At 42.3% G+C, this 18,130-nt stretch overlaps 1 protein-coding gene across 2 annotated transcripts in view; it reads left to right on the forward strand.

Annotated features, from left to right (window-relative positions):
• Positions 1-17,906, forward strand: part of rasgrp3 (RAS guanyl releasing protein 3 (calcium and DAG-regulated)) — a 188,186-nt gene extending 170,280 nt beyond the window's left edge. For both annotated transcript variants that reach the window (XM_039738329.1, XM_039738328.1), the window contains exons 15-17: positions 9,213-9,362; positions 14,948-15,315; positions 16,653-17,906. In XM_039738329.1, the coding sequence (XP_039594263.1) occupies positions 9,213-9,362; positions 14,948-15,315; positions 16,653-16,661 (527 nt within the window). In that variant the 3' untranslated portion in view covers positions 16,662-17,906. The remainder of the gene's footprint in view (positions 1-9,212; positions 9,363-14,947; positions 15,316-16,652) is intronic.
• Positions 17,907-18,130: the final 224 nt, after the last annotated feature.

Here is an 18,130-nt window from a genome sequence, read left to right on the forward strand (position 1 = left end):
CCAAATAACGGTTTCATTGCCAAAAGACATACTGTAGGTACTTCATAAGGTTAACACTGCATGCAGGGAATGAAAGAAACAGTAAGATGTCAGAAAACTCCTTTCAGGATATTTTAGTGCTCTAAAAAAAATGTTGACTAGTATTGTGAACTCAATCTGGCAAAGATTACTGGAACCTTCTAAACATACAGAACTGACCGCAGGAAGTTTGCATGTTCTGCCTGTGGCAACGTGGGCTTCATCCCACTGTTAGCTGAATTAGCAATGTTAAATGTTATTTTGTTCTATTTTATTGTGTTTTACCTGTGATACCTTCATCATGAAGCTTTGAAGGTAAAGGGGCTCCTTAACGGGTTATTGTGGGCACCGTTTAATCATCAGGACCAGAGTACTGAATTTCATTTCTGCATATGGATGTTGGAACAACCATAAAAGATCCTTGATATGTGGCGTGTAGGTGTGCGTTTGTCTTGTGATGGACTAGGCCCTTGTGCAGGGTTTGCTTCTGCCCTCTGCTAGCTGGGATAGGTTTAGATTAAGGGGGTTAGAAAATGATTTGACTTTAAATAGAATATATATATATATAGGCATTAAAAATATGATATGGTATAGCTGTTTTAATATTTATACAATTTGAGTACTTAGATAGAGTCAAAAGCACTATATAATGGACAGAGAGAGAGAGATGTGAAAGGCACTATATAATAGATAGATAGATTATGAAAGGCACTATATGATAGACAGATAGATAGATAGATAGATAGATAGATAGATATGTGAAAGGCACTATATGATAGAGTGAGAGAGATATATGAAAGGCACTATATGATTGATATATAGATAGATTATGAAAGGCACTATATGATTGATATATAGATAGATTATGAAATGCACTATATGATAGATAGATATGTGAAAGGCACTATATCATAGATAGATTATGACAGGCACTATATCATAGATAGATAGATATGTGAAAGGCACTATATGATAGATAGATAGATAGATAGATAGATAGATAGATAGATAGATAGATAGATAGTATTTTATTTGTCCTAAGAGGGAAAGTTTGCTTTTATATATATTTGTATTTTATAATATAACAAAAAAACAGCAATCTTCCTTAAATACACAACCAACAATTACTAAAAAAATCAAAAACCTTGTGACTTGGCTCATGATCAGAGAACAGCAGGTCACTCACTGAGACCAAATCTGAGAAGGAGGTAGAAGTGGCAGCGTTTTGGATGGCAGTCTAACTTGTAACTCACTAGCCTATTAAACATTATGAATGACATCGTTCCTTGGTGAAAAGGCATTTATAGAAAGTGATTCCTTATCACTGAACTGTCAGAGTGCTGGCAGGTTAGGTGATTTCTTCCGAGTCGCACAGTAAATCAGTGGAATGGACTGTGGATAGGGGTCCAGTTTCTTAGCTGCTCTGCCACATTGCCCACTGCTTGTGCTATTCAGGCCCCCCACTCAAAATGTGTGTCTTTGTGATTGGAGGAGATTTGAATCATATCTTGGTTTTCTTGGAACCACATACAGTACCTAGAGCTGGACAGCATTCTGCCTGGGTGTTAGTATTACATCTTTGTGTTATATCTTGTCCTTTTACCCGTTTGTAATTGCTTTTCTCCTGAAAAAATCACATTATACTATAGATGTAAAGTAGCTTCGACTTGACTATTGCTATGAATCATATTTTTAAAAAGGGGGGGTCCTCCAATACTCCCCTTAAACTGAGCAGTGCTTGCACAGACCAGTATATTATCTGCTCTAAAATGTTGTAAAACAGTTCCTAACACGTCTTGAGGTGCATTCCTACGTCAGTACTGCGCGTTTAGGAGGCTCCAGTAATCTCTGTCAGGTTGAGCTCACAATACGGCTCAACATTTTCTTGTAGAGCACTAAAACTTCCGGAAAGCAGCTTTCTGACATTTCACTCTCCATTGGTTTTATTCACTGATGCAGCTTTAACCTGATATCTGTTAACTACCTCCAGTATTTCTTTTGGTAATGCGGCAAACAGAAATCGTGAAACCTGAATTTGGATAGACGGAATAAATAGAGGAGACGTATTTAGTTGCAAATCACAGCAGAGTGTATGTCTTGATTGATTTGCACATTCATTTATTTGATGTGCTAACCTGAATACACCTCTTAACACCACGTGCATTTTTGGACATCACACATATTATTAAGTTGTGTATAATTATGAATACTGCTTTTTGACACTATACAGAAGAATAAAATGCTGCTAACTTTACTAGCATAAGGCTCTTTCATTCTGTAGATGCACAACAAGTCTTTCATTGCCTTTCAGCTTGTATTCTTGAGGGCAGATTAAAAATAAATAACCAGTTTGATTTTTAACAAGATCCCCTGGGTTCTGCCTTTGATTTAGTTTGATATAAAAAAGCTCCTGCCGTTTTGCCACCTTCACGCTTCAGTGATTTAGCTACTGCTCTGAGGACCTTGAAAACTTGACCTGACAAGTATTGACGACTCCAGCTTGCAAGCGATGGCACCCAGCTGCAAGCCGTAGAAAGCTATGATCACAAAGGCTTGCTGTTTTATTCCTGCCACAATTTTTTGGCTTTTCATTTTTTATTATAAACTGTATATTATTTTATACTAGCTGTATAAGCCCGGGCTGTAAAAAGCCAAGAAACCATGGATTCTGGCACGTCAATCAATCAATCGCATTGGCTGTGGATTAGCGGCTCCTCATCAGTTTCGTTTTGCCGACGTGCTCGCCTCCGTTGTAAATCAGCACCGGCGGTTTCACATTGGCGACAGAGTCGCTTTCTTCGCACTTCACACTGTAGCCTCGCATTTCTGGGCCGGACAGACAGACAGACAGACACTCTTTCACGCATAGACATTTATATACAGTGCATCCGTACAGTATTCACAGCGCATCACTTTTTCCACGTTTTATGTTACAGCCTTATTCCAAAATGGATTAAATTCATTTTTTTCCTCAGAATTCTACACACAACACCCCATAATGACAACGTGAAAAAAAGTTTACTTGAGGTTTTTACAAATTTATTAAAAATAAACAAACTGAAATCCCATGTACATAAGTATTCACAGCCTTTGCTCAATACTTTGTCGATGCACCTTTGGCACCAATTACAGCCTCAAGTCTTTTTGAATATGATGCCACAAGCCTGGCACACCTATCCTTGGCCAGTTTCGCCCATTCCTCTTTGCAGCACCTCTCAAGCTCCATCAGGTTGGATGAGAATCGTCGGTGCACAGCCATTTTAAGATCTCTCCAGAGATGTTCAATCAGATTCAAGTCTGGGCTCTGGCTGGGCCACTCAAGGACATTCACAGAGTTGTCCTGAAGCCACTCCTTTGATATCTTGGCTGTGTGCTTAGGGTCGTTGTCCTGCTGAAAGATGAACCGTCAGCACAGTCTGAGGTCAAGAGCGCTCTGGAGCAGGTTTTCATCCAGGATGTCTCTGTACATTGCTGCAGTCATCTTTCCCTTTATCCTGACTAGTCTCCCAGTTCCTGCCCCCCACAGCATGATGCTGCCACCACCATGCTTCACTGTAGGGATGGTATTGGCCTGGTGATGAGCGGTGCCTGGTTTCCTCCAAAAGTGACGCCTGGCATTCACACCAAAGAGTTCAATCTTTGTCTCATCACACCAGAGAATTTTGTTTCTCATGGTCTGAGAGTCCTTCAGGTGCCTTTTGGCAAACTCCAGGTGGGCTGCCATGTGCCTTTTACTAAGGAGTGGCTTCTGTCTGGCTACTCTACCATACAGGCCTGATTGGTGGATTGCTGCAGAGATGGTTGTCCTTCTGGAAGGTTCTCCTCTCTCCACAGAGGACCTCTGGAGCTCTGACAGAGTGACCATCGGGTTCTTGGTCACCTCCCTGACTAAGACCCTTCTCCCCCGATCGCTCAGTTTAGATGGCCGGCCAGCTCTAGGAAGAGTCCTGGTGGTTTCGAACTTCTTCCACTTACGGATGATGGAGGCCACTGTGCTCATTGGGACCTTCAAAGCAGCAGAAATTTTTCTGTAACCTTCCCCAGATTTGTACCTTGAGACAATCCTGTCTCGGAGGTCTACAGACAATTCCTTTGACTTCATGCTTGGTTTGTGCTCTGATATGAACTGTCAACTGTAGGACCTCATATAGACAGGTGTGTGCCTTTCCAAATCATGTCACATCAACTGAATTTACCACAGGTGGACTCCAATGAAGCTGCAGAAACATCTCAAGGATGATCAGGAGAAACACAATGCAACGGAGTTCAATTTGGAGCTTCATGGCAAAGGCTGTGAATACTTATGGACAGGTGCTTTCTCAATGTTTTTATTTTTAATAAATTTGCAAAAATCTCAAGTAAACTTTTTTCACGTTGTCATTATGGGGTGTTTTGTGTAGAATTCTGAGGAAAAAAATGAATTTAATCCATTTTGGAATAAGGCTGTAACATAACAAAATGTGGAAAAAGTGATGCTCTGTGAATACTTTCTGGATGCACTGTATGAGGCTATCGCTGAGTTTGGGATCCAAGGCATTGTCCCCATGGTGAAAGGCACTATATGATAGATAGATAAATATTAAGTATTTTATTTGTCCCAAGGGGGAAAGTTTGCTTTTATATATATATTTGTATTTTATAATATAACAAAAAAACAACCACCTCCCTTAAATACACACCAACAATTACTAAAAAAATCAAAAACCTTGTGACTTGGCTCATGATCAGAGAACAGCAGGTCACTCACTGAGACCAAATCTGAGAAGGAGGAAGAAGTGGCAGCCTTTTGTCCCCATGGTCCCACTTAATAGCAGTGGCAGGAAAAATAAATTGAGCAGGAAACGCTTGTCAGTGTCGTTCGGCTCTGTGTAAGGATTTACAGTGCATGTAGAAAGCCTCCAGACCCTTTCACTTTCTGCACACTTTATTTCAGAGAGATTTCAGCTTTTGATTTTTATTAAATTTGCAAATTTTTCTGAAAATGTGCCTCCACTTTGTCATTATAGGTTGCTGAGTGTAGACTGATTGGCAAAACTGGCAAATTTATCCATTTAAAATTAAATCTAGATAGATAGAAATTCCCATACTCCAGTAGCAGCATGCTAATAATAACAATATTAAATTAAAGAGTGATAACAATGCAGGTATAACAGACAATAACTTTGTATAATGTTAACGTTTAACCCCCGAGTGGAATTGAAGAGTCGCATAGTGTGGGGTCTCCTCAGTCTGTCAGTGGAGCAGGATGGTGACACCAGTCTGTCGCTGAAGCTGCTCCTCTGTCTGGAGATGATCCTGTTCAGTGGATTCTCCATGATTGACAGGAGTTTGCTTAATGCCCGTCGCTCTGCCACAGATGTCAAACTGTCCAGCTCCGTGCCTACAGTAGAGCCTGCCTTCCTCACCAGTTTGTCCAGGCGTGAGGTGTCCCTCTTCTTAATGCTGCCTCCCCAGCACACCACCGTGTAGAAGAGGGCGCTCACCACAACCGTCTGGTAGAACATAATAAAGTGCACAGAAAGCGAATACTTTCTCAATCCACTCTACTAACTGTAATAAGCTCCGACTTTCTGTCTGTTGGCCAGTGAGACATATGGAGCAGGACTTCCATGACATCTTTTTGAGTTCTCCCTTAAAGACATCCTCCTTTCAGTAAGCAGAAAATAAAGAGGGAGAGACGTCAACAACTGTGTCACCCTTCTCTCCCGTACCCTCATTACTGAAAAGAGCCTTGAAGACGCTACTGTGGTCCACGCGTCTGACTTTATATATATTATACTAGCCATCCCCCAGCGTAGAAGTACAACAGGACAGTGAGAAGGGCCCTGCCCGGCTCTCTACTCCTGACGTCACACTTTCCCCTCCCCTCGGCCCGCAGCCTGTGTCTCGGATTAGCGCGAATATATTACTCCTGTAAGCAAAGTATGATTCTTAGTGCCATGAGAGAAGTCACAAAATTAACCAGAATGTTCAAGCAAATTCTAGAAAAAAGTCTGATCTAAATCGTTTAATCAGTTCTCTCGTTTGCTAGCTAAGCAGATGTAAGGAATGCACCGAGGCTGGCGCGTGAGTGAGTAGGGCCTCACCCCTTGGTCCGCTGCGTGTCTCTCAGATTCGTGCAAATCAATCGGTACCCCAAGCAAACTATGATATTTAGCGCAATGAGAGAAGAATCAACTGGACTGTTCAAGCCAATTATAGAAAATAACCCGATCTAAATCCGTTAAGTAGTTCTCTCGTGAAAAGTGAACAGACAGACTGATGTTGGATTTTATATATATGGATTAAACGATTTTATATATATATATATATATACATATATATACATGTATGTATGTATGTATATATTGTCACGCATGCGCGAGTAGGGGACCGCGGACGGACCTTGATACGCTTGGGAAGACATTCGCCGGCAGGGAGTGGCGGGGTAGTAACCTTTCTCCTTTTATTTTCTACAGAAAAAAAGACACTCCGCTGCCATAAGCCTCCTTCTTCCCGCAGCACGTTACTTCCGCCCTTCCTCCATCCACTACTACTGACGTCATCAGTCCCATCTTCCACCACGGTTCCTTCCCAGCATTCCTCCACTTCCGGCTCCTCCTCCATAAAATGTCCACCGATGCCATCTTTGGTGTTGTGCAATTTGTGAAGAATATTATTTCTTGTGTATGACCTGTTTTTGATTTTGCTGTAGATAATTTTCCAGTATACGGGGCCGGAAACCCCAAATATGTTAATTAACCCCTTAACCCCTTAAATAACCCCTTTATGTTGTCTGTTGCTTCATCTTTTACAATATATATATATATATATATATATATATATATATATATATATATATATATATATCCATCCATCCATCCATTTTCTTACATTTTTCTTCAGCCCGGAAGTACTTCTGTTTCTCCGTCCTCGTGACTTGGGAGTACTTCTGGGCTACAGGGAAAATAAAAATCCCTGTGTCTCCCTGCAGCGTCTCACGATGGCACCCACGGCACCCAGCATGGACTGTGACGCCGAACTCCATCTCCCATGGTGCCCTGCGGGAATCCGGGGCACCTCCATGCTGCAGGGAAGATGCCATCTAGCGTCTTGGATGTGTTGGCCGGGATGAGCTGCCGGCCATCCATCACACTGTATATTATGGCCTTAATGGAAACGAAATTACTAACTGTGCAGAGCAAGATACTAGAGTTTAATGCATATAGTAAAGGGTGGTCATATGAACAAGGTCACGAGAATTATAAATAACATTGAAAAGATGTGGCAGGTGCTTAGAGAAGAATAAGAAACACCAGGAAACCAACAGCAGCACTGCATACAAGTGTAGGTAAATGGTGTCCATAGGAGAGCTTTCACCAAACAAGTGTAATGGTTTCACAGGAAAGTGAATTCCCCAAGGCCACCAGACTCTGAAAGGGATTAGTATCTTGGTGGACTTTGGGTGGACCCACCACTCATCGCACAAATAATACTCTGAACTGGCGTTTTGCCTCTATGGCACATTTCACAAAAGAAGAGAGCTCAGTGTTCCTCCAGGGGACCACAGTAACAGCTCTGGAGTTATTTTGAACATCTCCGACCAGAGATGTCTTCCCTGAAATGGCCTTGGAAGTAACCCTGACCACAAGTTTAAAGGGCTGTTCCATACTAGAGTTGTCAGATGAGTTGGGGTAAAGGGTCCCTAGCAGGAAAATAAAGAGACCACATACAAAGATGAAGAGAGTAGAAGGTGAAGTGGCGAGTTGTGCAAATGTTCTGGAAGTAGTTAAGTGGGGAAGGCAGCCAGTCTGCCTGGTTGGTTAAGAACTGATGAATGATACCTTCAGCCAGGCCCAGTGGGTCAGAAACGCCTTGTTCATTTATTTTTCATTGTTTGTCCCAATTTTAGTAAAATGCTTATTTTTTGATAATGTATCAAACATTTTATTATGGATAAGTTGAACCTTTTGAGTCACTCTTTCAATGCTGTGCATGCAGATCAATATTTTGTCAACTCTTATAAGAGACTTTTATTTGTCCAATCTGCAGGCCAATCTTTGACCTTCTTCCCTACCAAACCAACCACATGAAAATTATTTTATTTTTTCAATCTTTACTGAGCTGTTTTACAATAAACACTTACTAGGCGTTTGTCCTGCGTTTTTCCCAGTTGATTCTGGGGTTCATCAGGGGTCTGTTCTGCTCCTACTCTGTTCCATGCATGTATGGACTGGGTAAGGTTGGGCAAGGTCGTGGGGTCCAGCGGCTTCTGTGGGGTATCTGTTGGTGAAGAAAGATTCACGGATCTTTACTTTGCTGACGATGCTGTGATCTTCACGGAGTCGATGGAGGCTCTGATCGGGGCGCTTGAGAGACTGAGTGAGGAGTCTGAGGGTCTGGGCCTTTAATGACTTCTTGGGCACGGCCGTCAGCAGTGTGTCTGTCTGCGGAGAGAGTGTCGACCACGTCGAGAGGTTTACTTACCTTGGCAGTGACATTCATGTGTCCGGTGACTCTTCATATGAAGTCAGTAGACGGATTGGGAGAGCATGGGGGGTCATGAGGTCGCTGGAATCTATGAAAAAGGAAGAAGGTCCAAGTCTTTAGAGTCCTGGTGCTTCCTGTCTTGCTATATGGTTGCGAGACATGGACGCTATCCAGTGACCTGAGACGAAGACTGGACCCCTTCAGTTCTGTGTCTCTTCAGAGAATCCTTGGGTGCCGCTGGTTTGACTTTGTGTTGCTCATGGAGTCCCGAATGTGGCACATGACCTGCATTGTGAGTTACGGCACTACGGCCATGTGGCACGTTCCCCAGAGGGTGATCCAGCTCGTAGAATCCTCTTTGTTGAGGACCTGAGTGGCTGGACCAGGCCAAGGGGTCGCCCACATAACACCTGGCAGGGGCAGATAGAGGGTAATTTCCAGAGGGTGGGACTGGACCGTGTGTCTGCCTGGGGGGTGGTTAACCGGGATAACGAGTTGTTTCGTCGTGTAGTCAGTGCGGCAAAACACTGTGCCAGTGCATGCTCCCCAACTTGACTTGACTTGACTTGACTTGAGGGATTTGGTAGTGCTGTTTGTTATTGGTAAGGCAAATAATTAGCCTTTAGCTTGTATGTTATTTATAATTTATTGACTTTGGTATATTTTTTATTCTGTTCTACCCAGTTTCCAATGTTCTGTTATAAATCTTCTGGTTTGTAATGCAGACTGTGGAGTAAACTGCCATAAGCAATGCAGAGATTTGTTGGTGCTGGCATGTCGAAAACTGTCCAGAGGCACTTCCTTGGGGAACGTATCTCCTACCGCTTGCACTCATGGATCACTTCCCAGCAGCCCATCAGTTCCACCCTGTAATGGTAAGACAAAACCTCACCAGTACAAAACCTTTTTTCTTTTGGTTTTATGTGTGATGTCCCAACTAAGAAGAGTATAATGAATGTCATCATGATGAGTGTATAACTGTGTTGAGTATTCACTTCATTCACCTGCCCCTCCTTCCTAACTGATGGCTTGATCAAATACGTCTACGAATGTGCAGATACTGTACGTATTGCTCTTTACAGTAAAGCAAGGAGACGGGTATTAACAGAACACGCAGAAGTGTAAATAAGAGGGCACGACTAAAAGACTAAGGTGTTCATGAACATGGAATGAGTTTATCGACTGCAACCATCCCTCCGGGGTTTACTTACGCAACATTTTTTTTTTCAATTTCATTGTAATCATTCCATACAAATCGATCGATTTTTACAAGAAATAGGAGTGAGAGCAAATCTACCTCTGAGATAGAGAGAGAGCGACAGGGTAAAACTTAAGGCTTGTAAACATACCTGCAGTAAATTGACCTAAAAAGAAATGCAAAGATAATTGCTTCCTCTGTGCTTTATAAACTTATTTTAAAATATTACTGATTAGATCCTGCCATGTTTTGAAAAACGTCTGCACAGATCCTCTAAGAGTATTTGATTTTTTCCAGTTTCAAATAGTATAACACATCAGTTTCCCACTGACTTAAAAGAGGAGAGTTTGGATTCTTCCAGTTTAGCAAAATAAGTCTGCGTGCCAACAGTGTAGTGAATGCAATCACAATTTGTTTGTCTTTCTCCACTTTAAACCCATCTGGTAGCCCACCAAACACAGCTGTTAATGGGTTAGGAGGGATTGTGAGTCCAAGGCTGTCTGAAAGGTAATTAAAGATTTGGTCCAGAATAATGTTAATTTGGTGCAGGCCCAGAACATGTGACCCAGTGAGGCTGGAGCTTGGTTGCAGCGTTCGCAGGTTGGCTCTCATCCTGGAAACATTTTGGAGAGTTTTAGGCGAGACAGATGTGCTCGATATATAATTTTAAGTTGTATAATTGTATGTTTTGCGCATATGGAGCTCGAGTGAATTCTCTGCATTGCTATTTTCCACTCCTTTTCTGATATATTAATTGAGAGATTTTTTTTCCCAGTGTCCTCTTGGATCTTTGAAAGGGAGGGATTGTAAAATAATTTTATATATTGCAGAGATGGTGTCTGAGTCCTTGAAATTGAGCAAGATTTTTTCCAGCATGGACGAGGTTGTAAGATGAGGAAATTCGGGCAGGTTCTGTTTAACAAAGTTGCTGATTTGAAGATAGTGAAAGAAATGTGTAGCTGGAAAATTGCTTACACAACATTCCCGTGAGTGCACTGAGATAGGAAAGCACCAAAAAATGATTCAGCCGATGGCAGTTCTGTGATCTAAAGCAGAAGGAGTAAAATGGAATCTAATACAACTTTTGAAATGTAACAAAGATACAATCGACATGGCCACACAGGTACAGCTGAATGTTTAATTCCTTGTACTTGTCATGGCCGACCCATCTGAGTCCCTTACTATTCTCCGGAAAGGATTAACAGCGGGCAAAAAAAACCCAGAGATGCTGTTGAATTTTACTTCTTTGGTAGAAAGACCAGAGTAAACATCCCATAATTTCATGAACCCATCCTGCTCCATTGACAGTGGCAGTGTGCATTGTCCGAGCTCACAGTGGGGTCCCTTGAAATGACTATGGCATATCTGAATACAACAGAATACGAGAAATGCCTTCCTGATTTCATTCTAGAGGTCGTCCTTCCTGACCGCTGGGTACCTACTTGTGAATGGGCCTTTTCAGCGGGGTGTGATGCCACTCAACAGGCCTAAGGAAAGCTCTCGAATGGTGTTTTCAGCGTAATGCACTGCTTTCACCAGTTGCCAGAAGTCCATTGAGATTCGAGGTCCAACGCCAACCGTTGTGAACAGGCTACCTGCCTCTTCCCACTTCTGCATATGAGGCACTTTGGAGTCAAGTATACCAGTATCTTCACCTTCACTACCTTTTTGAACCCAAATCCAACATATTCAGGCTGGGTTCCCTTTGGGAAATGAAATGAAGTGGCCACTTGGTGTTGATGTTAGGTAGAATGCCTAGAGCGGGCTGGGTGGTCTCGTGGCTCTCGGGACCCCTGCAGATTTTTATTTTTTTCTCCAGCCATATGGAGTTTTTTTTTGTTTTTTCTGTCCTCCCTGGCCATCATACTTTACTTTTATTCTACGTTAATTAGTGTTTCCTAATTTTAATTCTAATTTATTGTCTTTTTGTCATCATGTAAAGCACTTTGAGCTCCATTATTTGTATGACAATGTGCTATAGAAATAAATGATGTTGGTGTTTTGTGAGATGCACCTAGACACTTTTATGACTTTTTTTTTTCTGAGTGAAATTTCAAATTTGCTCCATCTTTAATTCAAATTGAATCATTTGTACCCCCTCAGTATTTTCTAATTTACAGTACAGCATTTGTTCAGCGTCTAAGCCAAAAATACACTGAAGAATAAAGACCACAAGATATATTGAGAAAGTTTGGGGCAGCCACCCGTATAATTGTTCCCGGCTGCAAAACTTCTTAATCATTCGATCCATGTTCACACGACTCAGTCCAAAACAGAACTAACTCAGGACTGACAAGATGGCGGCGTTAAAGGCAATTACAGGAAGTGATGTCATCAGGACCGGAAGTGATGTCGCTGGCTGCCCCAGAGGTGGGAAGGATTTCCCTAGAATGGTCTGTAAGTGATCGAGAGAGAGAATTAGTGCACTTCGCCACCCCCTGGTCCGGTGTGGAATTACACGCGTTTCCTAAAGACACGTGTGTGACAACACTTAAGAAGTTCCTCCTCTTTATAACGTATCTTTATTTCCACATCGTATCCGCCAAGGTTGCAGAATGAATCCGATTCATGAAACTTCGCCCACCTGAATCATTACATTCATGTTTAACTCCATTATAACTGTTAGAACCATTTCTGCATGAAGCGATTGAGTTTCCTCAGAAGTGTATGAATGAATGAAGAGCTCTAGCCTTTCAACATCTTCTGGTCGAGTCTCACCCAGGTTTCTGTTTCAAATCAGTAAATGTGCCCTAAATTTCTCTCTTCATGATGAAATTTTGTGACTTTTTCTACATTTCCGCTGTAACAAAGGCGCTACATAAGCGCCCGACCCGGCACAGATTGGGCACGGGAGGCACGTATAAAAATAAAACAAACTTCTATTTTCTTCAGCTGGAGGGCACATCTTCACCGTAATCCCCCCAGCCACAAAACAGTCCCAAGCACTCAACACTAACACCAAAACAGTTCTCGTTTCTACCACCACTCCTCCAGGCAACCTTGTCCTCCTCCACCCGCCTCTGGCTCCTGAAGGGTGGTTGCTGGCCTCTTTTATTGGGCACCCGGAAGTGCTCCAGGTGTTTGATTGGCAACATCCGGGTGTGGCAAAACTAATGCCCAGAAGGGTCCAGCAGCTCCTGCTGCAGCACCCGCTGGCAGCGCCCAACAGGGCTGTGGAGAACTCCATCCTCCATGGGGCCCTGCAGGAGGCTGAGGCACCGCTCCAACCCAGGGGGGCGGCCATCCAAGGTCCAGGGGCTGCTCCCCTGAATATACTGTATAGTGAAACAGTGTCCCGCCACACCAGTAATTAATGAACAGCAAAAACTGTCAACATCCCATAATTTATACACCTGTGAAAAAATGTTTATTTTGCCATATGTTTTGGATCAGCTTTGACCCACCATTGTCTTTACTGGGTTTTCTTCTCCATTTACGGTAGTCTGTTTGTTCACCATCTATAAAACATCCTGAAAGTAATTTTTTAGCTCAGAAATGTGAAGGCTTTTTATAAAGTATAAGTTTCCAAATGGGGGCGGTGTGGTGGCACAGTGGGTAGCGCAGCTGCCTCGCAGTTAGGAGACCCGGGTACTCCGGTTTCCTCCCACAGTCCATAGACATGCAGGTTGGCTGCATTGGCGATTCTAAATTCTTTCTCCCTAGTGTATGCTTGGTGTGTGCCCTGCGGTTGGCTGGCGCCCTGCCCGGGGTTTGTTTCCTGCCTTGCGCCCTGTGGTGGCTGGGATTGGCTCCAGCAGACCCCCGTGACCCTGTAGTTAAGATATAGCGGGTTGGATAATGGATGGATGGATGGAAGTTTCCAAATGCCACATTTTTTGTGCAACTGCTACCCATTTTGAGCGCAGCCACGTCCTGCAGGTAAATTTTAACCCAAAATTGACTTGATTTCCCTCTGCATTTTAGACAATTTGTTTGTTCACAGCCTCTGAAAACATTCAACATGTCATCAGTTCTAAAAGTTAGGATCATTGGCACTACAGGTTAATACGGTCAATCGATATAAAATAGGCTAGGAGTTAAAAATGTGATGCCCATGTGATGACTCTGCCACTCCCTTTTAGGTGCCCTGGACAAGTCAAAAAAGACCCGTAAAGCAAACCACTGCATTGGCATTTACTGTAAAGGCAGTCTGTGGTTTGTTTCCTGCCTTGCGCCCTGTGTTGGCTCCAGCAGACCCCCGTGACCCTGTAGTTAGGATATAGCGGCTTGGCTAATGGATGGAAGGAAAGGCAGTATGAGGCTTAAGTCACAAATCTGTCATATTTGGCTTTCTCATTTTAAAAATGAGGTGAGAAGTTAAGAAAAATGTCACCTTTTATTGGCTAACTAGAAAGACTACAATATGTAAGCTTTTGAGACAACTCAAGCCCCTTTTTCAGGTAAGATGTAATGCAATTTTATGTTTTAAAAATGTAAACTTAAATCTGTTTCAAAAGACAAACACAGAAAATGGGATCTGTTATACTGTACTTGTTTTCCTATCGTTGTTGGCTTAGAAGCCATAAAATAGATTTAAACATCTAGAACAGGGGTCGCCAGTGTTGGTCTTGGAGGACCACCGTGGCTGCAGGTTTTCATTCTAACCCTTTTCTTAATGAGTGATCTGTTTTTGCTGGCAATTCATTTCTTTTGCACTCATTGTAATTGATTTGCTCTTAAAGACTCAGACCCCTTCATTGTTTTATTTTCCTTAATTAGCAGCCAAACAATAATGAGATACAAAATGAGCCAAAACAACTGGTGTCCATCATACAATATCTGAAAATAAAGAAAGGTGAACGTCTCAGTAATGTCGATCTGCTCAGGTCCACAAACCATTTTAACAGAAAAGAGAAAATCAACAAATTCAGAAATGTCTGCTAATGCACCACGAGAGCAGCGACAAGCCACAGAATTAAAGAACGAGTTTAATTAACAACAAGAATTGACGCCTCATTAAGCAGCTGGTTGGAGTGAAATTGGTTGGAGTCTGAGGCCCTGACTTAGTTGGTCTTCTGTTGGCTCCCTCACTTCACATCTCATTTCTGTTTGGGTGCCATTTAAAGAAAGAAATGAAGCAAAACAGAGGAACGATGAAGAAATTCAGAGAAACAAATCCTAAAAAACCTGTAGCCAAGGTGGTCCTCCAGGACTGGACTTGGTGACCCCCTGATCTAGAAGACAGTTTTAGTTATTATTTCATTTATCCTCAATTTTCTGTTTTGCACTTATTTTTCTTTTTTCTTGTGACTGTCTTGCTAGCCCCAGACAACGTGTTTGAATTCCCTGGTGTCACACCCGACAATCAGGATCTTGACAACAGATCAATCACTCTTATGACTGGCTCCGCACGTAAGATCTCGGTGAGACTTCAGAGGACAACCACCAGCCAGGCCACGCAGACAGAGCCTTTATGGCATGAACACAGCTGGGGGACAGGGGACTGTGGCTCACACACCTTTCCTAAGATGAGGTACAAACTTCACAGCAAGAATAAGGGCTTTGCAAGTTGGGAGAATGACAAGCCACCTTTACATGCCAGGACTGACCTGGAGCTGCGAATTCCTGCCATCAGTGTAGAGATGCAGAATGGGATGCACATTGAAGAGGAAAAACAAGAGTCCGCTGAGGTGAGTAGGAGCTCCTCATAGATAGATAGATATGACAGGCGCTATATGATAGATAGATAGAAAGATAAACAGGTAGCAGGAAAGGCCCTATATTAATAGATAGATAGATAGATATGAAAGGCACTATATGATAGATAGATAGATATGAAAGGCACTATATAATACATAGATAGATATTAAAGGTACTATATAATAGATAGATATTAAAGGCACTATATACTACATAGATAGATAGATATGAAAGGCACTATATAATAGATAGATATTAAAGGCACTATATACTACATAGATAGATAGATATGAAAGGCACTATATACTACATAGATAGATATGAAAGGCACTATAGATAGAAAGATAAACAGGTAGCAGGAAAGGCCCTATATTAATAGACAGATAAATAGATAGATATGAAAGGCACTATATAATCGAGAGATTACTTTATCTGAACAGCAGTGTGGTGTGGTGGTTAAGGCTTTGGACCTCAAACCCTATAAGTTGTGGGTGCAGATCCCACCACTGGCACTGTGTGACCCTGAGTAAGTCACTTGACCTGCCTGGGCTCCAACTGGAAAACCACAAGAAATGTCACCAATTGTATCATACATGTTGTAAGCTGCCTTGGATAAAGGTGTCGGCTAAATAAGTAAATGTTTGTCTCAAGAGGAGAAATTTAGCTTTTTTACAACATCTCAAGAAATATAATTAAACACCATCACATCCCTCAAACACACACAAAAATTATGAAAAAAAAAGAACATTTCTGCCCAAGCTAAAGATGAGAGAGCACTCACAGCGAGGCGTATTTCCATATTAGCTATAAAAAGGATCTGCAATAGCGTTTCTTGACACACTTCTGAAAGTACTCATGGATAGTCTGTCAGAAAAGTAAAATAATTAGACTGCTTGGAAGAATGGAATTAAAAGCTTTGGTGTGCCCCGTTATGAGACAGTTAGCATTGAGCAGAATAAATGAAATGTTTTAGAAGTATTTGAGAACAAGCTCAAAAAATAAAAACTGCATCCTGTGTCGATTTTCTTCCAAGTTTCCTCCAGTTTTCCTCCCAAAGATGTACAGGTTAGATTAACTGGTTACATTATGGAGGGTCTCATGAGAGTGGACCCTGTAGTCGACTGGTGTGGCTGGTCCCAATAACAACCCTGAATTGGATTAAGCAGGTTTGAGAATGTTCCCTTGCACTTTCGTATTGTTTTTATGTGTTTTAGATTTTAGTCCGGTGTAATTAGTAAAAGGTGTTCTGTAAACTACATATTATAATATGAATAATAATGAGCTGATATGAATAATTGTGATTATGCAATGTGTTCCCCAAACACAGGACAGCTGAACAACTGCCATCAAAAATAAGAAGAGGCAACAATGAGACTTCATGGGCTGTTAACGAGCCTTTGGACTGAAGGAGACGTGAGTGGAAATGAAGACTGCAGCCGCTGGATGCCACAACTTCCCATGAGAAGTTGAAGGTCAGCTGGAAGTAACACACCTCAGAAATGTTCATCAACTGTATCGTACGTATGTCACTATGATCTCGAGGAAGAGATGGTAAAATCTTTACACAAATCATTTTCATAAGAGATGAAGAGCAAATAAGAAAAAAAAAAGTATTTTAAAAACATCTGTCAAGTCTTGTTCAAAGGGATACTGAATTACCCTGAAGCAAAAAAAAAAAACCCGAAGGGATCATGTTTATCGTGTTGGCTTGTTTTCAAGACGTTCACTGGTCTCAAGAACACCCGTTGGGTGTCCTTTAGAGTTTATAGAGTAATGGTACCACTTGTCACAATCCCTGGAGTCGGACAGATTGTCATGGTTGAATACGTAAGACTTGGACTTACTACTTGCCTGAGGTGGCACCCTTGACTCCATTTTCCCCACCTTCACATAATTGTGTGTCGCAGAAACGTTTAGTGACTCAACTGCCTTAAATATGCAAGGGACCAGAAATGCACTCCTCTCTGTCCTCAATCTCCGATCACTTCAGGATTCTCTGCAATGTCAGCCTGGCCTCTACGGTAAACTGGAGACCTCGCTCGCTGAACGGAGGCAGCGAGAGTACGTGATCGGCCGTGTAATGGACCGGGTCACTCGGAATGAACACGTGGGAATTGGGTATCAAACTGGAAAAATGGAGGACTTGGAGAAAGCCAAAGAATCACAGCCGTTTTCAACTTACCTCGATATGAGCTGGACACCTACATGCCATTACATAGCGGACACCTCAGTTGTTTTAGTTTCGTTTTATTTATTTCATGTTTTTTTGTTGGTAAACCTACCCCAGTGGTTACACATCTAGGAGTCATGCCTTCTGCGAGCTGTGATCTGCCCCAGTCTTTATGGAACCCTTGATTTCCAAGAACACTCGTGGAGGACAAACAAGCAGCACATCCCTTTGTGACAAAGACACCACAGCTAGGGTGCAAATGCATGGCGACATTTACTCCTAGTGTGGAATTTATTTTCAACTCTCTGTTAGCTGTAAAAAATGGAGGATCGGTTCATTCAAAGGTTTGATTTTTTTTTTTTACCAGTCTCCATTTTGCCTGTCCCTAGATACATAAATAAATGTGATTATATTATGAAGTTTGGAATGACATCCATCCATCATGCTATATCCTAAGTACAGGGTCATGGGGGTCCGCGGAAGCCAATCCCAGCCAACACAGGGTGCAAGGCAGGGAACACGCCAGGGACAATTTAGTATCGCCAATCCACCTAACCTGCATGGCTTTGGACTGTAGGAGGAAACTCCACGCAGCGAGAACCCAGGAAGCGAACCCACAGGCCTCCTAACTGCGA

Source organism: Polypterus senegalus, chromosome 16, assembly GCF_016835505.1.
Source record: "Polypterus senegalus isolate Bchr_013 chromosome 16, ASM1683550v1, whole genome shotgun sequence".
Taxonomy (NCBI): Eukaryota; Metazoa; Chordata; class Cladistia; order Polypteriformes; family Polypteridae; genus Polypterus; species Polypterus senegalus.